This window comes from Echiichthys vipera (genome assembly GCF_963691815.1).
Source record: "Echiichthys vipera genome assembly, chromosome: 14".
In the NCBI taxonomy this organism is placed as follows: domain Eukaryota; kingdom Metazoa; phylum Chordata; class Actinopteri; order Perciformes; family Trachinidae; genus Echiichthys; species Echiichthys vipera.
In genome coordinates, this window is record NC_139839.1 from 30069643 (window position 1) to 30095006 (window position 25364).

The window sequence follows — 25364 nt, forward strand, 5'->3', positions numbered from 1 at the left end:
AGGACCTCCGTAATGCCAGAGCAGCCTATTACTCATCTTTAATAGAGGAGAATAAGAACAATCCTAGATTTCTTTTTAGCACTGTAGCCAGGCTGACAGAGAGCCACAGCTCTATTGAGCCATGTATTCCTATAACCCTCAGTAGTAACGACTTCATGACCTTCTTTAATGACAAAATTATAACTATTAGAGACAAAATCAACTCGCTTGGCACTATTTGTTCATCAAACCCAGGAACCTTACAAACTGTACGACCTGAAATATTCTTGGACTGCTTTTCTACAGTCGACCTTAACAAATTAACCTCTACTATTTACGCATCAAAACCTTCTACTTGTCTTCTAGACTCTATTCCAACTAGGTTACTTAAAGAAGTGTTACCTTTAATTAGCACTCCTGTATTAGATATGATTAACATGTCTTTATCAGCAGGTTATGTACCACAGTCTTTTAAAGTAGCTGTAATTAAACCTCTTCTTAAAAAGCCCAGTCTTGATCCTGAGGTACTGGCCAACTATAGACCTATATCTAACCTTCCTTTTCTCTCTAAGATCCTCGAGAAATTAGTTGCCAATCAGTTGTGTGACTTTTTACATAATAATGAGTTATTTGAGGATTTCCAGTCAGGATTTAGAGCAAATCATAGCACTGAGACAGCACTGGTGAAAATTACTAACGACCTTCTAATAGCTTCAGACAAAGGACTTGTCTCTGTACTTGTCTTACTAGATCTTAGTGCTGCCTTCGACACTATTGACCATCACATCCTGCTACACAGACTAGAGCATCTGATCGGCATTAAAGGAACCGCACTGAGCTGGTTTAAGTCATATTTATCAGATAGATCTCAGTTTGTACATGTTAATGACAAATCCTCCATGCACACTAAAGTTAATCACGGAGTCCCACAGGGTTCTGTCCTTGGACCGATTCTTTTCACCTTATATATGCTTCCCTTAGGAATTATTATAAGGAAGCACTCCATAAATTTTCATTGTTATGCTGATGATACACAATTATATTTGTCGATCAAACCAGAAGAAACCCATCAGTTAGATAAACTTCAAATGTGCATTAAGGAAATAAAAAGCTGGATGACCTGCAATTTTCTGATGTTAAACTCAGACAAAACTGAAATTATTGTACTTGGCCCCAAAGGCCACCGAAACTCAATAGCTAAAGATATTGTTACTCTGGATGATGTAGTGTTGTCCTCCAGCACCACAGTAAGGAATCTGGGTGTTATTTTTGATCAGGATATGTCCTTCGATTCTCACATAAAACTAACAACAAGGACTGCATATTTTCACCTGCGTAATATTGCAAAAATTAGGAACATTGTGTCTCAGAAAGATGCAGAGAAACTTGTTCATGCATTTGTTACTTCTAGGCTGGACTATTGCAATTCCTTATTATCAGGCTGCTCCAATAAGTCTGTTAAGAGTCTCCAGTTGGTCCAAAATGCTGCAGCTCGTGTACTAACTAAAACAAATAGAAGAGAACATATTTCTCCTGTATTAGCTTCTCTGCACTGGCTACCTGTAAAATCTAGAATAGAATTTAAAATCCTTCTCCTTACGTACAAAGCTCTTATTGGTCAGGCTCCGTCGTATCTTAAAGAGCTCATAGTACCATATCACCCAACTAGATCTCTGCGCTCTGAGAATGCAGGGCTACTCGTCGCTCCTAGAGTCTCCAAAAGTAGAATGGGAGGCAGAGCCTTCAGCTACCAAGCTCCTCTCCTGTGGAACAAACTCCCAAATGTTATTCGGGAGGCAGACACTGTCCCCTTATTTAAAAGTAAACTTAAAACTTTCCTTTTTGATAAAGCTTACAGCTAGGGCTTACGATAAGACTTTATTCTGCTTAATGATGCTGCTATAGGCCTAGTCTGCCGGGGGATAATACTTTTCCTGATACTCTGAGCTTCTCTCCTCTCTGTCTGAATCATTCATGTCCCATCAATGCATGTTATTGATTCAGCTTCTTCCCCGGAGCTGTTTGTGCTTTGTCGTCTCGCAGGTCTCTGCTGATCGTGGTGGTGCTTGCTGCCGTGGTCCTACATGACGCTTCCTGCTGCTATTGTCACTGTTACTCATATATACTATCACTAGTTTAATAAACTATAAAATTTGTAGCTGTATTGTAGCTGCTATTGCCACTACTCATCATTGATCATGTTTGCCACCATAATTATTATCATTTTCATATTCTGTCACCTCAGCTGTGCTTGTTTCTACTATTCTGTTGTATTAACTGCCTTAACATATACGTCATATTCACATTACTATAAATATTATAGTTACTGTTAGGCTTTGCTTGCATCTCTGGAAGTGTGTCTGTCTGTCTCTCCCTGTCCATCTGTGTGTCTTTTCTCTCTTTCTCTCTCCTTTTCTTCCTCCCCAACCGGTCAAGACAGATGGCCGTCCTCCACAGAGCTGGGTCTGTCTGACGTTCCTGCCTGTTATAGGGAAGGTTTTCGTTGCCACTGTACTCTACAGAGGAATTGTTGGGTCTATGTAAATCATAAATAAGTCATTGAGTGTGGTCTTTACCTACTCTGTAAAGTGTCCTGAGATAACTTTTGTTATGATTTGACACTATAAATAAAATTGAATTGAATTGAATTGAACAACAACCTAAAGATGCCTTCTAGTCCTCCAGTTGCTGCTTTTTCTTTTTTTGTGGAAAAGCACTGTAGCACAAATCATAAATCATCAAATATTTATACTAATTGGTTTTATACATACGTTATATTTTTTTTCAATAGTTCGATAAAAGAATGAAAAGTTCCAAAAATGTTTCTGTATGCTATGAATTATAGTTCTAAGGAGGTGGGATTGGATTTGTCAAAAATTGGTATCGGCAGGTTAAACTCTCTACAAAACTGGCAATCTGAATCGGCCAAGAAAATTGCAATTGGTGCACCTCTATATTTATCCTATTTACACAATGGCATTTCATTTCAGACTCTACGTGGTCGTGCATTTACATTATGCATACATGCGCACTCCCATCACCGGACAGAATTATATATATATGTCAGAAATATATGTTTCGTCAACAACCTGAAATGCAGACAAACATATGTCCAGCAGAACCCTGTTGAGATGGGCTGACTTAGGTCGGTTAGTCCGGCAACTAAATCCAATATTAGCCTCGGCCAATGCTTTATCTGACAACACAACCTGTGAGTGTTCCTGTCCTCCACAGACAGGGTTGATAACTGTTTATAACGGACATACAGATTTAACTCTTCATGAGGAGAGGAACCACTTAGGTCAGGTGCGCTGCTGCACGGGTGGCAGTGAAGGTGAGGGGCCTCGACGGACCAGACACGGGCAGCAGAGGCTGGCTCTGGGGACGTGGAATGTCACCTCTCTGTCGGGGAAGGAGCCTGAGCTTATGCGGGAGGTGGATCGCTACCTCCTCCTGGATAGGGGTTGGACCCTATTTCTTCTCTGGAGTTACCCAGGGTGTGAGGCGCCGGGCGGGTGTTGGGATACTCACAAACCCCCGGCTGAGCGTCGCAGTGTTGGAGGAGTGGGACGCTTCCTTACGCCTACAGTAGGGGGGAAAACTCTGACTGTTATTTGTGCATATGCACCAAACAGCAGTTCAGAGTATTCGGCCTTCTTGGAGACCCCTGAATAGAGTCCTGCATGGGGCTCCAGTAGGGGACTCCGAAGTTCTGCTGGGAGACTTCAACGCCCATGTGGGCAATGATGGACACACCTGGAGAGGCGGGATTGGAGGAACGGCCTCCCTGATCTAGTCACAGATTGTCTATAACTAACACCATGTTCGAACATAAGGATGCTCATAAGTGTACGTAGTACCAGAGCACCCTAGGCCAAAGGTCGATGATCGATTTTGTGATCGTATCATCTGATCTGACGCCGTATGTTTTGGACACTCAAGTGAAGAGAGGGAAAGAGCTATCAACTGACCACCATCTGGTGATGAGTTGGGTAAGAGGATGGGGGAAGATTCTGGACGGACCAGGTAAGCCCAAACAAGTAGTGCGGGTGAACTGGAAAAGTCTGGAGGAGGCCCCTGTCCAAGAGATTTTCAACACACACCTCCAGTGGAGCTTTTCTGGCATCCCTGTGGAGGTTGGGGGCATTGAACTGGAGTGGGCAATGTTCAAAGCTTCCATTGCTGAAGCTGCAACGGTGAGCTGTGGCCTCAAGGTCTCAGGTGCCTCAAGGGGCGGTAACCCTCGAACACCGTGGTGGACACCGGTGGTCAGGGAAGCTGTCCGACTGAAGAAGGAGGCCTTCCGGGATCTGTTATCCCAGAAGACTCCGGAGGCAGTTGCAAGGTACAGGCCAGAAGGACTGCAGCCTCTGCTATGTCAGAGGCAAAGCAGCGGGTGTGGGGGGAGTTCGGAGAAGTCATGGAGAAGGACTTTCGGGCGGCACCAAGGTGCTTCTGGAAAACCATCCGACACCTCAGGAGGGGGAAACGGGGAACGGTCGTAAGCTGTTTACAGTAAGGACGGGAAGCTGGTGACCTCAGCCGATGAGGTAATTGGGCGGTGGAAGGAGCATTTTGAGGAACTCCTTAATCCAACTAACACGCCCTCTTTTGTAGAGGCAGAGCTGGAGGCTGATGGGGAATCATTGTCAATATCTCTGGCGGAAGTCACTGAGGTAGTCAAACAACTCCACAGTGGCAAAGCCCCAGAGATTGATGAGATTCGTCCAGAAATGCTGAAAGCTTTGGGTTTGGAGGGGCTGTCTTGATTGACATGTCTCTTCAACATTTCGTGGAAGTTTGGGACAGTGCCAAGGGAGTGGCAGACTGGGGTGGTGGTTCCCCTATTTAAAAAGGGGAACCAGAGGGTGTGTGCAGATTACAGGGGTATCACACTACTCAGCCTCCCTGGTAAAGTCTACTCCAAGGTGCTGGAAAGGAGGTTTCGTCCTATAGTCTTCACTCTCGCAAGGATCCTAGAGGGGGCCTGGCGGTATGCCCATCCAGTCTACATGTGCTTTGTGGATCTGGAGAAGGCATATGACCAGGTCCCTCGGGAGATACTGTGGGAGGTGCTGCGGGAGTATGGGGTAAGGGGGTCACTTCTGTGGGCCATCCAATCTCTGTACACCCAAAGCGAGAGCTGTGTCTGGATTCTCTGCAGTAAGTCAGATTTTTTCCCGGTGGGGGTTGGCCTCTGCCAGGGGTGCGCTTTGTCACCAATCCTGTTTTTGATTTTCATGGACAGGATATCGAGACGTAGTCGTGGTGGGGAGGGGTTGCAGTTTGGTGGGCTGGGGATCTCGTCTCTGCTATTTGCAGATGATGTGGTCCTGATGGCATCGTCGGTCAGTGACCTCCAGCACTCACTGGATCGGTTCGCAGCAGAGTGTGAAACGGTTGGGATGAGGATCAGCACCTCCAAATCTGAGGCCATGGCTCTCAGCAGGAAACCGGTGGACTGCTTTCTCCAGGTAGGGAATGAGTCCTTACCCCAAGTGAAGGAGTTCAAGTACCTCGGGATCATGTTCACGAGTGAGGGGGCGATGGAGCGTGAGTTTGGCTGGAGAATCGGAGCAGCAGGGGCGGTGTTGCAGTCGCTCTACCGCACCGTTGTGATGAAAAGAGAGCTGAGCCGGAAGGCAAAGCTCTCGATCTACCGGTCAATCTTCGTTCCTACCCTCACCTATGGTCATGAAAGCTGGGTCATGACTGAAAAAACGAGGTCAAGGGTACAAGCGGCCAATATGGGTTTTCTCAGGAAAATGGCTGCAGCCATCCGTGAGGAACTCGGAGTAGAGCCGCTGCTCCTTTGCGTTGAAAGGATCCAGTTGAGGTGGTTCGGGCATCTAGTAAGGATGCCCCCTGGGTGCCTCCCTAGGGAGGTGTTCCAGGCACGTCCAGCTGGGAGGAGGCCTAGGGGAAGACCCAGGACTAGGTGGAGAGATTATATCTCCACACTGGCCTGGGAACGCCTCAGGATCCCCTAATTAGAGCTGGAAAATGTGACCCGGAAAGTTGTCCTTTTGATGTTATAATAATAAGAATATAAAATATATCAATATGTAAACACGTTTTATTATAATAGCTTAGTATTGTATGCACCATTAAAAAGGAATGTTTATAGGTTTTAGGCATTGACATTGACCACTTAAAATGTCAACCAGGAATGTATGAACGATTTATCATGTAGTCTCAGAATGTGAGGTAAGGAAAATGAGGAAGTCAAGTGTACATTATCTGTCATGTGTGTGTCATTCAGATGATTCTAATGGTATAAACAAATCCTGGGGCCATTGTTCGTTATAATGAATACGGTTGTGCTTTTCTGCTATGACATACTAAAATGTGGAAACTGCTCATTAGTGTCCCAAGATTACAAAGGTTAAACAAAGAAAAAAAGATGAATTTACCTTGTACTTTTTGACCTCTTCCTTGCTCTGATCTATCTGTCTTTGGGCTTGGAGCATCTCCTCCCTGGTGTTGTTCATTTCTGCAGCAGCTTTTTCTATGCTAGCTTTTATCTCACCCAAAGTCAGAATTGTAGTTATTGTATCTTCCAGTTTCTGTTCAACCTCCTCCTTGTGACGTTTAATCTTTACTTTCATGATTTCTAAGTCATCCCTTTCTTTCATGGTCTTCTCCAGCCGTTGGTCAAGCTCTCGTCTCTTTTTTTTAACCCGAAAGTTCATCCATTGGAGTTGGCTCTTTTCTTCAGTAAAGTCCCTCCGACTTTGCTCGTTATCTCTGCCAGAGTTCACCTTAATATTGGTGCTTGGGTCAATGTTGTCCTCCTCAAATTGATTTTCTTTGTGTTCTGTTATGTCTTTGGTTCTGCTCATGCTCTGCTCATCACATCTGTCCACCTCCAGTGCCTGCTCTGACCTCTGCTCTTCAGTCTTATCTCCTCTTTCCTGAATGTCTTGTTTAGTACATTCAGTTTCTTCCGTCATCTTGCTGAACTCTTCCTTCTTTCTCCTGCTCATTCTTATCATTTTTACCAGGTCATTTTTCTTTATTTCAATCTCAGAGTCCAATACATCCATCCCTCTTATCTTTTTCTTTGTCAATTGTAACTTGTTGTCCAGCTCCTGTTTTTGCATTTCAGTACTCTCCCTCTCACACTTCAGTGCATTCCTTTCTGCTTTAGCAAACTGTCTTTCTCTCTCTATTTCTTCTCTTTCAGTCTGGATTCTACTCTGGATTTTTTGTACCTCATCTCTTTCAGATTGGACCTCTATCAACTTGTTCTCTATGTTTTGTTCTTGCCTCTGCATCTCTGTTTCCGACTGTGTTACGTTTGTGCTCACACCTGTATCTTTTCTTTGCTTTTGAGAATCAGATGTAATGTCTGTCTTTAGCTCCTTTTTCACAGTCACTTCCTGTTCTTGTTCACTGTCTTCCAGCAAATACCAAAGTTTCTCCATCTTCTGCTGGATTCTGCTGAGTCTCATCTTCACTGTGCCAAATGTCTTTCTCCTTTCTCTGCCTTCCATCTCTGGAAATGCAGCTTTCCACATTTCAACAGCTCCTTGAGTTTTTATCTTGTTGATAATAACATTCATATTGTGTTTAACGTGTTTGATTTGATCTCTATGTCGTGAAATATCCTTCTTATTTCTCTTTAACTCTTGCTTTATGTCTGCCATGTGTTCTTCAATTTGTTCATTTGCCTGCTTTGCTTCATGCATTAGTTTCTTACTTTTGTTAAATAGACTCAGCAGACTGTCAGCCATGATGGCCTGCTCTCTTATCTGCTCCATTTGCTCTTTGGTTTCTTTACTTTCTAGTGGTTGTGTCTTACACTTCATCATTTCCAACTGGTGTCGCTCATTGATAAATTCAGACCTTCTTCTTTCCAGAGTTTCCCTCTCTTGGTAGATTTCATTCCACATTTGCAGAAGTTTAATTTTTTCTTGAGCGGCTTCTTCTTTATTTTCCTCAAGTTTCTCAATAACACTTTCCATCTCTAATCTCAGTCTTTTAATCAATAGGTGCTGCTCATGTTTTTCATGTGTCAGTCTGTCAATGTCCTCCTGCTGTTGCTTTGTATTTGTCTTCATGTTGTCAATTTCATTTCTCTCTCTTTGTGTCTCTTCCCAAAGTTGTTCAATCTCCCGCATGACTTGATATGTCAATTGTCTTTGTCTTTTAATAGTCTCCGTTTTGGTGTTTATGCTGATTTTTGTTTGTTTTTCTTCAACTTTCTTGCTGTTTTCCATCATCCACTTCTGTTCTGTTTGGGGCATCCTGCTGTTCTGTTTTCTTTGCTCTGTTGGTCAAGAAAATGGACAGAATATCACCTGTCACTTCACACGGCATCCTATATTGTGTTAAACCAGGCCAGAAAAAAATCTATTTAGACAACAGATGAGAAACAAGTTCAGAGCCAATTTAAAAACACATTTCCAACATGTTTATCCTCTTTAGTGAGACCAAAGAGAAGACAAGTATCAACATGTCATTTATCATCCACCAGGCCTCCTTGGCCGGTTCCTACAGACATGCTGGTCAGATACCTGGGGTCCGTTTCACAAAGCAGGTTCAACAAACTTTGAGTCTAACCCTGAACTCTGAGTTGATCTACTCTGAGATAGGAAACTCTGAGTTTTCGGTTCCAGAACAGCTGATTTGCGTTAGTTTGATCAACTCGGAGTAGTTTGACCTGGAGTTAAGCGCGTGCGCCACAAGTATAAAAAGACAGCATCAATGGAGCCCTGAATCGACGAGTCACCATGGCAACGGGGAAGAGGAGGGCTACGCTACCACTGAATTGGAAATATTAATGCGCTCATACAGGGAGTTTGAGCAGGGTTTTCGCCAAAAGTGTATCACCGCTGCAGCAGCAAAAGGGAGGGAGACGGCGTGGGAGAACATTGCTGCTCGGGTCAGTGCGTAAGTTTAAATGTAGTCCTGTTGCTATCACAATAATATCACGGGGGGGCTGCTTGAGTGGTAGTCTATTCATTTATTTAATTTAGGTGCATTCCCACGGGGGAGAAGCGCACTTGGCAGCAGCTTAAGATGAAACATAAAAACAGTATTCCAACAGGTAATCTGCTGGGATGTGAGAGCATGACTTTGGTTGTTAATGTTGGAAATGTAAGGACGGATGAGGTTGTGTATGTAAATGATGGACTGTGACATGAAACGGTGTTGTGCCGTATTCAGCACCCCTGCCGTGAAATGCACCCCATCGCATTATAGGTGATATTCTGGATCAGAAGGCTGTTGTTTCGACCTATAGGAGTAGTTTATATACAGGTAACCCAATCAAAAGCACACACTTTTGAACCTATGAATTGCAAGAAAAGCTGGGATTATATTTAGGAAACGCCAAGTCAAATACATTCAACTTGCTCAAAGGATCCATTTCATTCATTATGTAATTATGGCTGCAGTATATTTCCACAGAACATACAAAAAGGTGTTTTTTTGTGTTCGCTATTATCCAAGTTTGTGACTTTAAACACTTTAAAATAGTTTAAAGACTTTAAGTAACCACTGTTCTGGCCGTTTAGTTATATATATATATATATATATATATATATATATATATATATATATATATATATATATATATAAGACAGCCTTCTGATCCAGAATATCTCCTATAATGCGAGGGGGTGCATTTCACGGCAGGGGTGCTGAATACGGCACAACTACTACGGTACCGCTGGAAATGCAAGGACGTCTATGCGGGGTCTGATAATCATCTCCCGACGAATATTTAATCTCTGTGCAGTAATGCTGCACCTTCATCCACGGGATCGTTATCAAAAGGACATGCCATTGTAGTGGAAATAGTCGCCACCTAATATAACTTATAATGACTGATTTTTGCAATGAATTTCTGAAAAAACAGACAACAGAACTATACTACGCCAAAACTTGCCTGCTGACTGAATGAATGAGGAAATCAAATACCGTGTGTGGCTGAAAGAGGGCGGAGACAGAGAGAAACTCAAGGTTTGCTGAGAAAAACCTGGTCCCGACCAGGTTAGGTTCAGAGAGCAAGTTACCATGGTAACTGACAGAGAGTTTAAGTTACCTCTCTTTGTGAAACAGGCTAGAGTTACCCCTCTTTCTCTGGTTTGAGTTTTGTGAAACGGAAAACTCAGAGTTTCCCTCATTTCAGGGTTCACAGACTCAGAGTTTTCACTAAACCTGCTTTGTGAAACGGACCCCTGCTCTACAGCAACTCTTCAAAATGCAGTCAGACACGGGCACACACACACTCACACACACACACACACACACACACACACACACACACACACACACACACACACACACCGTCACACACGCACATGCACACGCACACACACACACACACGCACACACACACGCACACACACACACTAGGGGTGGAACAGTTCACGATATCCACTGTTCATACGATTCATATCACGGTTCGGTTGTTTTTTTCCATTTCTTTTAGATTCTAAAAATACCATGTATTAGATCTATAGCCTAATAATTCTATTTTTTTAATCAGATATTCTTAACAACATGTCATGCAATCATGCAAAAACTGAAATAATGAGGCAGCTTGTTTATGGATTACTGTAACAAACTTAATTTAAAGTGAAGTAAGATTTTGAAACAGTTGGAGAGACATTGCTGAATTTACGTGTTTATATATTTATTTGGCAAAAAGGTAAACAATTGTTTGCATTCTGGGTAAGAATATACACACACTATACACTATACATTATCAAATCTTAAAATAGGTTATCTTTCACTAAAATACGCACAAACAGCATCACTGAACTGATTGAAATAGGCTACAGCAGGGCTATTCAATTAATTTGGAATTGGGGCCTTTTGACGAAAATTATCCTAAAAGAGGGGCCGGAAAAATATGAGCATCACATTAATGGATATTGTAAAACAAGGCAGCGACATATGAGTACATATATTGTCTTTATTTTATCAATGTAAAGTCATGAAATCAAAGTGCAACAAGCTTGTCAAAAAACAATTAAATGAACAAACCAGAGTTAACCAGAGGTCTTCACTCAATTATTGGACTAAAGTACAAGTTTGAGGCTCTTGTCCTTTAATTGAGTATTGTATTTTCATGCTACTTTATAGTTCTACTTCACTAAAAATCAGTGGAAATATTCTACTTTTTACTCCACTACATTTATCTGATTACTTCAGTTACTAGTTACTTTACCAGGCTTACAAGCACATATGAAACATTAGTTTATTCATCAAAAACTGGACTGACAAAATTAAACTAACGTAAATGCAGAGTAGCAGGATTTTTTTTGAAAAAAATGCCTTATTAACTTATCCTCTTTACACTCAGATATGGCTGCAGAGTAAACACAGGCTTCACAGTGACAGAAACCAAAACTTCTCTGTCTATTCTCTGGTGAACTGACGGTTTTCTGTGACAACCTTTCTTTTTTTCAGAGTAGAAATAGATATTGCAGTGGGGATTTAACCACAGATTTAACCAGACTGAAAGATTGAAAACAACAACAACAGAGCGCATGGAGCAAGTCCCCCAGCGGTATTTGACGTGCTGAGACGGTAGCGCTGAGATGAAAAGACAGTGGTCATGAAGGCTTACGCTGTCCGAACGGGACAGATTTTTTTAAATAAACCTATTCAACCCCTAACACACACGCACACACCTCCACAGTGTTCATTATTTTGACCAACACTCACAAGAACTAACAGCTCACATCACCTGGGGTCCGTTTCCCAAAGCAGGGGCCCGTTTCACAAAGCCGGTTTAGTGAAAACTCTGAGTCTGATAACCCTGAAATGAGGGAAACTCTGAGTTTTTCGTTTCACAAAGGGAGGTAACTCAAACCAGAGACAGAGTGGTAACTCTAGCCTGTTTCACAAAGAGAGGTAACCTAACCTCTCGGTCAGTTACCATGGTAACATGCTCTCTGAAACTAACCTGGTCGCGACCAGGTTTTTCTCAGAAAACCTTGAGTTTCTCTCTGTCTCCGCCCTCTTTCAGCCACACACGGTGTTTGATTTCCTCATTCATTCAGTCAGCGGGCGAGTTTTGGCGTAGTTTAGTTCTGTCGTCAGTTTTTTCAGAAAATCATTGCAAAAATCAGTCAGTAGCCCTACATTAGAAGTTATATTAGGTGGCAACTATATCACCCGTGGATGAAGGTGCAGCATTACTGCACAGAGAATTAAATATTCGTCGGGAGATGATTATCAGACGTCCTTAATATACTGCAGCCATAATTACAAAATAAATTAAATGGATCTTTTGAGCAAGTTGAATGTATTTGACTTAGCGTTTCCTAAATATAATCCCAGTTTTTCTTGCAATTCATAGGTTAAAAAGTGTGTGCTTTTAATTGGGTTACCGGTATATAAACTACTCCTATATAGCCTTCTGATCCAGGATATCATCTATAATGCGAGGGGGTGCATTTCACGGCAGGGGTGCTGAATACGGCACAACACCGTTTCATGTCACAGTCCATCATTTACATACACAGCCTCATCCGTCCTTACATTTCCAACATTAACAACCAAAGTCATGCTCTCACATCCCAGCAGATATTGTGTGTTGCGCTGCGTTTTTTTGCAAATGGGAATTTTTTTATACAACATATAAAACAGCCACTTACAGTAATTTTTACTTTACAATGTAAAACATGCTCAAAATGAGGCGTCACCATGAGATTGTGTCGATGTTTTACCTGTTTGAAAAATGTTTTTATGTTTCATCTTAAGCTGCTGCCAAGTGCGCTTCTCCCCCGTGGGAAGCACCTAAATTAAATAAATGAATAGACTACCACTCAAGCAGTCCCCCTCTGCGATATTACTGCGATTGCAACAGGGGCCTGTTTCACAAAGCAGGTTCAAAAAACTCTGAGTCTAACCCGGAACTCTGAGTTGATCTACTCTGAGATAGGAAACTCTGAGTTTTCGGTTCCAGAACAGCAGATTTGCGTTAGGTTGATCAACTCAGAGTAGTTTGACCTGGAGTTAAGCGCGTGCACCACAAGTATAAAAAGACAGCATCAATGGAGCCCTGATTCGACGAGTCACCATGGCAACGGGGAAGCGAAGGGCTACGCTACAACTGGAATTGGAAATATTAATGCGCTCATACGGTGAGTTTGAGCAGGTTTACACCGCTGCAGCAGCAAAAGAGAGGGAGACGTGCGGGAGAACATTGCTGCTCGGGTCAGTGCGTAAGTTTAAATGTAGTCCTGTTGCAATCACAGTAACATCACAGGGAAACTGCTTGAGTGGGAGCCTATTCATTTATTTCATTTAAGTGCAACCCCGCGGGGGAGAAGCGCAGCTTAAGATGAAACATAAAAACATTTTTCAAACAGGTAAAATCTCAGCACAGTCTCATGGTGACGCCTCATTTTGAGCAGGTTTTACATCGTAAAGTAAATATTACCGTAAGTGGCTGTTTTTTATACAACATATCAATGTTGTATAAAAAACTCCCATTTGCAAAAAAAACGCAGCGCAACACACAATATCTGCTGTGATATGAGAGCATGACTGGCTGTTAATGTTGGAAATGTAAGGAGGGGTGAGATGGACTGTGACATGAAACGGTGTTGTGCCGTATTCAGCCCCCTCGCATTATAGGTGATATTCTGGATCAGAAGGCTATATAGGAGTAGTTAATATACCGGTAACCCAATTAAAAGCACACACTTTTGAACCTATGAATTGCAAGAAAAGCTGGAATTATATTTAGAAACGCTGAGTCAAATACATTCAACTTGCTCAAAAGATCCATTTCATTCATTTTGTAATTATGGCTGCAGCATATTAAGGACGTCTATGCGCGGTCTGATAATCATCTCCCGACGAATATTTAATTCTCTTTGCGAAATGCGTCACCTTCATTCACGGGATCGTTATCAAAATGACACGCCATGGTAGTGTAAATATTCACCACTTAATATAATTTCTAATGTAGGCCTACTGAATGACTTTTATACGTTGTATACAAAAACTCCCGTTTGCAAAAAAACGCAGCGCAACACAGAATATCTGCTGTGATATGAAACGGTACCGCTCAAACAGAGAATTGCCTGGAAATGCAAGAACATCTATAATCTATAGTTTGATAATCATCTCCCGACGAATATATAATTATCTGCGCAGTAATGCTGCAGCTTAATCCACGGGATTGTTATCAGAAGGACACGCCATGGTAGTGAAATAGTCGCCACCTAATATAACTTCTAATGACTGATATTTGCAGTGATTTTCTGAAAAAACAGACGGAACTATAGCAGAACTATACTTCGCCAAAACTCGCGTGCTGACTGAATGAATGAGGAAATCAAACACCGTGTGTGGCTGAAAGAGGGCGGAGACAGAGAGAAACTCAAGGTTTTCTGAGAAAAACCTGGTCCCGACCAGGTTAGTTTCAGAGAGCATGTTACCATGGTAACTGACCGAGAGTTTAAGTTACCTCCCTTTGTGAAACAGGCTAGAGTTACCCCTCTGTCTCTGGTTTGAGTTACCTCCCTTTGTGAAACGGAAAACTCAGAGTTTCCCTCATTTCAGGGTTAACATACTCAGAGTTTTCACTAAACCTGCTTTGTGAAACAGGCCCCAGGACTACATTTAAACTTATGCACTGACCCGAGCAGCAATGTCCTCCCGCACCGTCTCCCTCTCTTTTGCTGCTGCAGCGGTGATACACTTACGGTGAAAAACCTGCTCAAACTCTCCGTATGAGCGCATTAATATTTATAGTTCCAGTTGTAGCGTAGCCCTCCGCTTCCCCGTTGCTATGGTGACTCGTCGAATCAGGGCTCAATTGATGCTGTCTTTTTTTACTTGTGGTGCACGCGCTTAACTCCAGGTCAAACTACTCTGAGTTGATCAACCTAACGCAAATCTGCTGTTCTGGAACTGAAAACTCAGAGTTTCCTATCTTAGAGTAGATCAACTCAGAGTTAAGGGTTAGACTCTTTCTGAAGGCTTTCTGAAACGGACCCCTGCAAAACTCAAAACACAGCAGTGCAGTAAAATACTACCATTAAACACCAAAACAGAAATTAGAAAAGTTTCATCTTTACAATTTGAATAGTTTCCGTGAATTCACACAAATCAATATTTGATTTAATGGCAATAATAAAATTCTTCTCTATATGAGTGTTATGTGGTTGTATTCACTTTTTGTTTAACATCAAGGCCATCACGGGAGAAATTGTGTGAATTTCTTCAGTAGCCATATTGAAATATATTAAATCTAAGTTGATTATTTACAACATGATGAAATAATAATCATTCCAAACACAGCTGTGATGTTGATTAGAACCTATTGACAAATACAGTAGAGAGGGAGGACTAGAACCCTCATATACTGTACAGTATGAGTGATTGAGTGATTACTGTATACTGTATATGTTGTACATTTTCTTTTTGCAGTCCTGGAATTTCATGATTTTTTTAGTTTGTTTCGATTTTTTTTAACAAGCAAATTTCTTTATGCAAATATGTCGAATGAAGGATATTTAAGCAACTTGTAGTTTTTCTGGTTCATTCTTATATAATGGCAGTTTAATACAGTATTACAGTAAAGTAAAAATGTGTTATTCTTATTTTGAAATATTGATATATGTTAAATTATTCAAATTTCAAAGCCAAAAGTTGCAAACAGCTGCAACATGTTTTGCAGTACAATCTAAACTAATGGCAGTTTGTGGTAAAAACCAACAGCATGTTTACCATGTTATCACTATTCATGGCTACAGTATAAGAACACATGTATGTTTATTGTTAAGAACTAAACACTGTAATTTTGAGGTAAATAAATAAACTTACCATGTTCTCTTAAATGATGTGCTTCCATATTACAAATTAAAAACTGGTGTTCCCCATGAGATCACAGGCTTGAGAAGGAATGATATAAAATAAGAATTTAGAAAATTATAGAACATTTAGCACACATTATGTATTGAACCATTGTAATTTTACATTTTATCTTTTTTTTCCTACCTTATAGAAGTCCTAGAAGACCAGGTACATGTCAGTGAGTCTTTTGAGTGCTGTGCTTGTCTGCATGTTCAACTCTGTGGAGATCTGTGGGGAAGAGGCATCTTCAAAACATGGTTTATCTCTTCCATCCATGTGTTTGTTGATCATCAGGCTGTGTTAGAAGTGATAGAAGTGACACTCAGTAAGTGGTGAATGATTGGAGGGTGGGTGATGTTTGGGTGGTGAAACATCTTGCTCTGTGAGTCTGGTCTCAGCTGATAAGGGTTGGGTGTTTCCCTTGGCTCTCCTGATGTTCACTAAATAATCAGGCAGGCAGTGGCTCCTGTACATGTATATTCTCTTAAAAAAGGTATGTTTTTTTTTATATTTTCCAAGTGACATGATTTCTTGAATTTATAGCATATGTAAATATGGTAGAAATTACATTAATTAATCATTTTTCATGAAACCTTTGGCTAATATTATATTAATCATTTTCACAACTACTGAAACATTACAGTTCCCCCCCCCCATCATTCCCATCAACATCTCCTGAATCTAGGGGAGCTCAATTTCTCAAAACGGAGTTTCTCACACTACGGAAACATTTGTTACAGTTATCGGTCAATACTGGAGTCACTTTTTAAAAAACTCTTCATACAATCTGCATTACAAACATGCATCTTGACCAAACAGTTAAACTCACCTCCAAAACTCAGTCATACCACCAAAACACTTCAAACTTGTTTTAAAAGGCGTGTTTCCATTGGCCCTGTAGAGTGGCCTCCAGGAAAGTTTCATTCCACACCCTCTCAAATGGCCGTTCACTCGCCGTGTTTCCATTACAAAAAAAAGGCCCCAGAGGGATTTAGGAGACTTTGGAGGTGACGAATTACTCTGAATGGGTTTAGATCGCTGGTGAACAGCTGATCAGTGATACAGCAGCAAGTTCTTCCTCAAGAGAAATACAGAATAGTTGTAGTTTGATTTAAGGTGGCCTGTATGATTCACAACGTCAACTTATGTACAAGTAACATGGAAGAAAACACTCCACCTTAAAGATTTGAGGCACTGTTAAAGTATTTGTTGACAGACAGGCTGTCACCCCGCTGCAGTACGGTGTGTGTGTGTGTGTGTGTATGTGTGTGTGTGTGCGTGTGTGCGTGTGTGTGTGTGTGTGTGTGTGTGTGTGTGCGCGTGTGCATTTGTGTGTAAATGGGAGAGAGAGAGAGGTATGGAGCATGCAGCAAAGGAGCACAGGTCGGAATTTCAATCCAGGATCCGTACACAGATCATTTTCTGTGCTGTGTTCTTCTACACGACTGGATAAAAGTGTTTACCACACTTCGCCGTGTTGTTGTGGCGTCTGTGTGATCAAACGTCACATCATCAATCAGCAACCGGGTATATCTCAGGGGAGAAAAGAGACCCTGTTCTCTGATAGGGCCTCTTTCGATTCGATCAAACGGCCTCCTGAGCGACTCAAATGCAAATTAGGGGACTTTTTGGCGAGATAGCCCCTCCTCATTCAGGGTAGTCCACCATAGTGGAAGTTTACACCTTAAATTAGCTCACTGGACCTAAACAGTGTCAACAATTCTCACTCAGAAAGCACAAATTGTCACATATTACACTTTGACATTAGTGGGGGCTGGGAAAGGGGGTAAGCTCAATTTTCTGGCCTACATCATAAATGTGTTTGTTTATTTATATGTAAATTTTACCCTTTGTTTCTTTTCTGTGATCTGTGATCTTGTCGTACCAACTAGGCGTCTTTTCTAGGGACTTGACCAGAGTCCTCTCAATAGCCAGCAGAGCTAGGCTGCTTGAACGGCCTTGGCCTAGCTGGAGCTTCTTTGCGAGGCTACTGTGAAGTGTGACCGACTGTGAGTGAGTTCTTCCAGCATGACAACGAGCCAAAACACACCGCCAGAAAAACAACACAAAAACTACTTGATGAAATGTGTAAATTACCCTGGAAAATTAATTTTTTTATCTGTTATTATTTCAGGCTGTAAAACAAAAAAAGTGACTATTTAAAAAAAGTATTATGTCTTTCTATAAGCACTGTATGTTTGTCCCTGGGACTCAAGGAGTCTGCCCTGTTAACGTCAGCCTCCTAGCCCAGTTTTCAAAACATCCACTGATGCACTGACTTGGACACATCATCAGTGTTGTTTCCTGGAAGAAGAAGAAGAATTACTTTATTTATCCCGCACAGGGAAATTGAATTTTTTCACTCTTATTATTATACATGTTACACACACAGGCCCGAAATACACACATGCACAAACAGGACCTATACATGCAATTAAGGAGAGATGTTAGAGCGAGGGGGCTGCCAGTGACCAGCGCCCCGAGCAGTTGGGGGTTCGGTGCCTTGCTCAACAGCACCTCGGCAGTGCCCAGGAGATGAACTGGCACCTCTCCAGCCACCAGTCCACGCTCCATACATGGTCCACACAGGGACTTGAACCAGCGACCCTACAGTTCCCAGCCAAGTCACCTATGGACTGAGCTACTGCTGCCCCTATCACTGGGCGTTTCAGGTCTCACAACCGACACCTTTTCAAGGCGACCTGACTCAGGCTGATCAGACCCCGGTGTTCTACTGCCCCCACTGCTCTCCCCTTCTCAGCAAAAGCCATCTGGACGCTTTTTCTGCAGCCTCAGCGTTGCTCTTCATGGCTCTCTTCCGGTTTGCCTCTGTTAGGCCTTGCTCAGGGAGTGGCTGGCAAATTCCCGACTGCCCACCTCCACTGGCATGCATTTGGTCCTCCAACCGTTCCGCTGGCATTCCTCCACCAGCTCCTAGTACTTTTCTATTTTTCTCTCCTGTGCTTCCTTTATCCTCTCCTTCCATGGAACTGTCAGCTCTATAAAGAACAGCTGCTTTGTAGCCTCAGAGACCAGGATGATGTCTGGCTTCAGCTTGGACTGGGCGATGTTTGAAACTCAGATGAGTTTCAGCTTGCTGGACTGCCTCTGCTGCCCTCAACTTCCTCCCTGTCCTCACCACAATTCCTGCCCCGGACACTTTGGTGTCTCTGGATCCTGAGTACTGCAGGTGTTCCTGTGCCCGTGCCACGATAAACTCTTCTCTGACAGAAGGGAGCCTGTGCTTGTGAGTGTTCCCATACAGCCCAATGCTGCTTAAGTTGCGTGGTAGACCCAGCCATCTGCGAAGATAGCTGCTCACTCTTTGCTCGAACTCTTCATCCATTGTCATAGGGACCTCTTAAATGAACAAAGGCCAGGGGATTCTGTAGGATTTCATGCTGGTGTATCCAGGCTTTGAATCTTCAGGGGAGCCCTGACTTGTCCACCATCCTCAGCAAGGCCTCCGGGTCAGCACTGGTAGCCTTGATGGAATCTCTGTCATTCAGGCTGCAGTTAAAGACCTTCCCAAGGCTCTTTACAGGCTTCTCAGTGACTGATGGGATCAGTTTTTCTCCCAACCTGAAGCGGAATTTGTCAGTGATCTTCTCCTCTTTCAGAACCTGGACTTTGCAGGTGTAGTAGGTTGGAAAATGCCTTATGTTTAGTTTTTATTTAAACAGAAATCCCCTCTATTTTTTTGTAATAATTGAAGCATTCTAACATTGTTAATACGGACTTTACATCAGGTGCTGTGGAACCGCTAGGGAGACTTTAGCTACAAGCTCTGGTCATGCGCAGCTCAGAAATAAACAAGCTCTGGCATGAGAGAGAGGCTAACTTTGGTCCTCTCTCTAGTGATCCACAGAGCTACAGTGTTTAAATCTCATGGTTACGCAATGCTCCCTAGCCTGAGTATCCTTTGCTGCTGCTCCAGATTGCCCCTAGGTCTGGTGCCGGTAACAATTGGGGGCTCGCCGGGATGATCTAGCGTCATTGCCTGGTGAAGTGGGTGCAGAGAGGACGTCAACCTGTGTCCAAAGCGTCAGGGAAGGCTGCAATCCAGTGCGTCATCCAGAGAGCAGAGGCCACCTGTGTAACGTCATAATGGCCACTGTCACCCCTCGGTGGACACTGATCTTCGAGATCCAGAAGAGACTTTCCGATTTGAGTGCAAGTCAGCTACTGACACTTGCAAGCGCAATTGATGACGATGGCGCAGCTCATGACATTGAAGACCTGAGTGAACTAGAACTGTATGACCTGATTGTTGACTACATAAGAGGATGAACAAAAGATATTCAGAGATATGTTGTATGATGTGTTTGCTAAAGAAGATTCAGACATTGGTTGCATCCCAAACTTAAAGCTGAAAATCCACCTAAAGGACAACACACCAGTCCAAACGTCCTACAATTCAGTTCCCAAGCCCTTGTACAAAGAGGTAAAGGTATATGTCAAGAACCTGCGCGACCATAACTGGATCAGAAAGTCCACCTCGCCCTATTCGTCTCCAGTGGTCTGCTTCAGAAAAAAAACCCAGAGTTTATGTCTGTGTGTTGCCTTTCGGAGCTTGAACCGCAAAACCATCCCAGACCATCACCCTCTTCGACGCATCCAAGACCTGTTTGATAACCTGGGAGGCTACTCGTGGTTCTCAATCCTCAAACAAGGCAGTGCTTACCAGCAGGGCTTTGTCAATGAAATTTTCCAACACCTGACCGCCTTCAGCACGCCTTGGGGGCTATACGAGTGGATCCGCCTCCCCTTTGGTCTTACCAATGCCTCAGCAGCATTTCAAGTCCTGGTTGATCACTTTACTCGCTTTGCCCAAGCCTACCCAACCAAGAACAAGTCAGGCAGAACAGTTGCCTAGAGATCTTTTATGACTTTATTCCACGCTTCGGGTATCCTGAAAAGTTACGTCATGATCAGGGACAGGAGTTCGAGAACAACCTCTTCCAGAGACTACACCAGCTGGCGTGAATTGCCCACTCTCGAACTACCCCCATCATCCCCAGGGGAATCTCGTTGAGCGTGTGAATAGGACACTTCTGCAGAGGCTTCGCACTCTGCAACAGGAAAAAAAGGCTGAGTGGAAAGACCACTTACCCCACATAGTCCATGCGTACAACTGTACGAGACACATCAGAGTAACAACAGTCGGACAGTGGAACAGGAGTCTAAACCTTATGATGCCGAGGAGGAATATATATATTGCCTCAGGACCATACCTGTATACGAAATGAATAAAGTCCGACCCCCAATGCCTCAGTCCCTGCCACACAGTGAACTCAGTGTTGCCGCTCCAGACTTTCAGCCAATGAGAGGAGTAACAGAGACGGCTCAAACGCAACAGCCACATGAACCTGAACCCACTGGTTATCCAGACTATCTCAGTTGTCAAAACACCCTCTCATGCACTGACTTGGACACGTCATCAGTGTTGTTTCCTGGAGTCACTTGGTGTTTCGGGTCTCACAACAGACACCCTCTTCCAGGCAACCTGACCAAGGCTGACCCTGGCTTGTGTCCAAATAGAGTTCTACTGCCCCCACTGCTCTCCCCTCCTCAACCAGAGCCATCTGGACGCTTTCTGTCAGGTTAAAGCAACCTAAAACATCCAAAACATAACAAAAGAGAGAAAGACAACAGTTATATGTTTTACTTGCAAGGAGAACGGACAGAGATGCGTTCGGTTACAATCTCCTACCGCTCTGTAACACACTCTGCCGAGCCCTTTCTTTTTATTTCCTTTAATTGGACCTTAGTTACAATATGAGTTATAGCTGTAAGAGAGAGAGGACACACAACTGCAACTCTTCAGATGTTGCTCAATTCATTATCTTCATGAGTTACAGTTCTGAGGGAGAGGGGGCACATGTTGCTCGTCCTTGAAACATGTTCTGTCTTTAAACAGATGAGCAGTTTCTGTTTTTGCACAGATACCTCTTTGGTGACTCATCAGGAGTCATGCTTATCTGATTTCTTCTACCTTCAAAACAACTCTGCACAAATTGGCTATACACACACACCAAGTAAGGTTAGTTTACATGTAAAGGTAATTGGAGTAAATATGAGATTACTTTATGTACAATTATTCTAACATTTCCCTCCTGTTTATCACATATTTGCTCAAATTCTCATATCACTTTTAGTCAGCCACTTCTTGTTTGATTTTTTTTAGCTGTAAGATCATTTTCATGAGCACAAATACATTTTCACTCAGAAGTTTCTTAACATAATACTAGAATCATAGTCTGTTGGATCAGCATACAGTTCCGGCAAATCAAAAGGAGTTTCCTTATCGCCGTCATCATTACCTTTATCATCACTTTGGGGATCGCTGCCAAGCAAAGGATACAATTGCTCCATTTTGTTCTCCATGGGTGAAATAGCTGTAGTAATGAGATGGTTAAGCAAAGCATGCAGACAGGGAACACAACAGCATCCACACAAGGTTAAAATTGCAGCAAAAACTGCTATGGAGACTAGGACAGAGGACACCAAAATTCTATACTTCCCAAAAGCATCCATCCAGGAGTCCCACATAGTGGTATCGACTCCAGAGTGTTCTTTCATTTTACCGTTGAGAGTACGGAGCCCTTCTATGGCCTTAGTGAGGCTGCCATCAGCAGCAGTGTTGTTAGGGATGAAAGTGCAGCACTGTTCACCGAACATTGCACATACCTCTCCTTTCTCGGCCGATAGCATGTCCAGGGCTATTCGGTTTTGGAATGCCATGAGGGAAGTTTTATCTAATTGATCGTGAAGTGCTTCGAAACCACTTTGTGTCCAATTCCTAGCTTTTGCACGTTGTAGTGGATGTAATTGATTCTGTCGTTCTTACGGAAGAACGACAGAATCTTTACTTTACTATACACCACAAGCAAAAAATGGATTCAAAACCTGCAGATATCTGGTTGGCTACTTTATAATCATCTGGCACCCCACTTTTTTAGAAAACATTGGTTTCTTAAGGTCGACCGCAGTGATCGGGAAAATAGGATCCCAGTAATTACAATTTGCCCTAGGATTTGTGTTATTCATTATATCAGCTACACATGTTTGGGGAATTATAGCTGGGATTTTTTGTAAGAGGGGTCTAGGACCAATACACACTAAACAATTCTGTTTAGACATGTTAGCAGCTTGTTCAACCATTAATAACCAATTGTTATTATGTCCTGATACCCCTGTTGCCGCCTGGAACCATTCATCTGGAGTATACGCTGCTCTAGGTTCTCCAAATGCAAAAACTCCTTTCCATTTTCCTGCCGGAGAGTCCTGTGGTTTAGTTGGTGCACTTTCATGTTCACCACAATTATACATGCATAGACTTATTAGGAATGAAGGATCAGTGCTGGAAGATCATCCCCATAATAGAAACAGCCAGCATTGGTCTCCTGTTCCCCTATAGTCAGGAGGGAACAATGTTTTCCCCTCTGTGAGGTTCACTGTTATTATTAGTTTGTTATCCTTTCCAGGATCCTTTAGGCTAACTATATTCCTATGGTATGTAGCCCATGCTGTGGTGGTGTAAGTACTCCAGTCTTGGTTATCTGGATCATCTACCAACGTGTCCCACCTTCTGTTTTGTTGGTCATTAGTCATGTACCACTGCGTATAACCTGTTCCGGTATGTCCTTTATGTGAGAGTCTGCCTACTGGGATGACTATTGTGGATGTTTGGTTTGCTGGTAAATATATTTGAGGAATGGAGTAGTGCATTTGCGTCATTTTCACCTCACAGTCAGCCTTTGTGTTTACCCTTCCACGTTTAGGACGCTCTAAAGCTGAGGTTGTTATATTTTGATTTAGTCTAGGTGGTTCCCATAGGTACCACATGAACAGGATCATTATTAGGTTAGGAGATGCCACCCAGCAACGGATGGCATCTCCTAACCATCTTTGGGTCATTTTGGCTAAATTTATCTCCTCTACTTGGTTTGGTGTCTTATAAACGCTTCACTGACTTTTGGGTCTATCCAGCCTCTAAACGTCTGAATCCACCCTATTATCAGATTTGGGTTCACCTCCCCTAGCGGAGTCTTCGACCAAAATGACCCTTTTGCAATGTGTTAGATGGATCCACGTTGATCTTTCTGCTATCTTTACTGCCGTGGGAGTTGTCAGCAATACCTGATATGGCCCTTCCCACTTAGGTGAATACCAATATTTGTTCTTTATGCTTCTTATTAGCACCGAGTCTCCCAGTTCCACTAGTTGCTGGGAGACAGAGGGGTTTTCGTTAGTTTGTTTTTGTTTTTGATTTTCCAACATGGACCTCATATAATCAGCTAAATTAGCCTCATCCTCTGTTTCCCATTGATTTTTAAATTGGGGTAGTCTATATGGTCTTCCAACGTTTCATAAGGTGTCAATCCAGAAGTACATGAATGTTTATGTATAATTTCTGTAAATCTTAACATTGTGTCCATTGTCTTCCTGTTTCTTCAATACACTTTTTAAGTCTGTTTTTAATAGTTCCGTTCATTCCTTCTACTAGGCCAGCACTTTGCGGGTGGTAAGCACAATGATTCTTTAGATCAATATGGAACATTATCCCAATCTGGTTTACAAAATGAGTTCCATTATCAATATAGATTTTCTCAGGTATCCCGTACCTAGGAATAATGTCGTTACAGAGTGCTTAGTTGGAAAAAGTTCGATCCATTTTGAAAATGCATCTATTATGACTAGACAATACTTTTTCCCTTCGCTTTGGTTTACTTCTATAAAATCCATGTGGATTATTTGGAATGGATATTTAGGTGTAGGAAACTTTCCTCTACGCGGTCTTAGATTACCTTGTGGATTGTGCCTGGCACACGTCAGACATGCTCTACAGAAATTTTTTGAATAAGAGTTGAATCCATAGGTAGTATAATATTGGTGTATCTGTCCTACCATCCCTCCTGTTGAGACATGTGTTAACCCATGGCTCAATATTGCCGCCCATTTATACAGGTTTCTTGGTAGGATAGGTTTGTTGTCTGGTCATTTGAATATGTTGTCTTGTAATTTTGCTCCGTTTTTTATCCAAACTTCTCTCTCAGTTTGTGGACTTTGTTCTTGCATTTCTTTTAAGGTAGTTTGATCTAGAGTTGTGCACTCTTGCACTGTCAACACAGTTGTGTGACCTGTTGCAGCTGCTTTTCCTGTTTCATCTGCAAATGCTATTCCTAGGGAAACAGTATCTGTGCTGGACGTATGTGCGGCACATTTACATATTGCTAATGCTTTTGGAAGTTGGACTGCTTACAATAGATCTGTTAAAAGTTCAACATGTGTTACTAGATTCCCTGTTGAGGTTATCATGCCTCTGTTCTTCCAATATTGTGCAAAAGTATGAACTGTAGCATATGCATATTGACTCTCAGTATAGATAGTTCCTTCTTTGTTTTTCATTAATTTACATGCTTCAGTTAGTGCTATTAATTCAGCAGCCTGTGCTGAAGTGACAGCAGTTGTTCTGCTTTTAGCACCGTCGTGTGAGTTACAACTTCATATCCTGTCAGGTTTTTACCTAGTTCATTCCTTTTAGAAGAACC

The 25364-nt window shown here is 42.5% G+C and overlaps 1 protein-coding gene across 1 annotated transcript; it reads right to left on the reverse strand.

Moving 5' to 3' along the window:
- Positions 1-5685: 5685 nt before the first annotated feature.
- On the reverse strand, positions 5686-16017 carry LOC310956356 (uncharacterized protein; the record flags this gene model as incomplete). Its single annotated transcript, XM_083926553.1, has 4 exons — positions 15955-16017; positions 15781-15848; positions 6393-8251; positions 5686-5691 (listed from the first exon to the last, which is right to left on the reverse strand). Exons 2-4 carry the CDS (start codon positions 15806-15808, stop codon positions 5686-5688), a joined length of 1893 nt encoding a protein of 630 aa, XP_083782679.1. The 5' UTR covers positions 15809-15848; positions 15955-16017.
- Positions 16018-25364: the final 9347 nt, after the last annotated feature.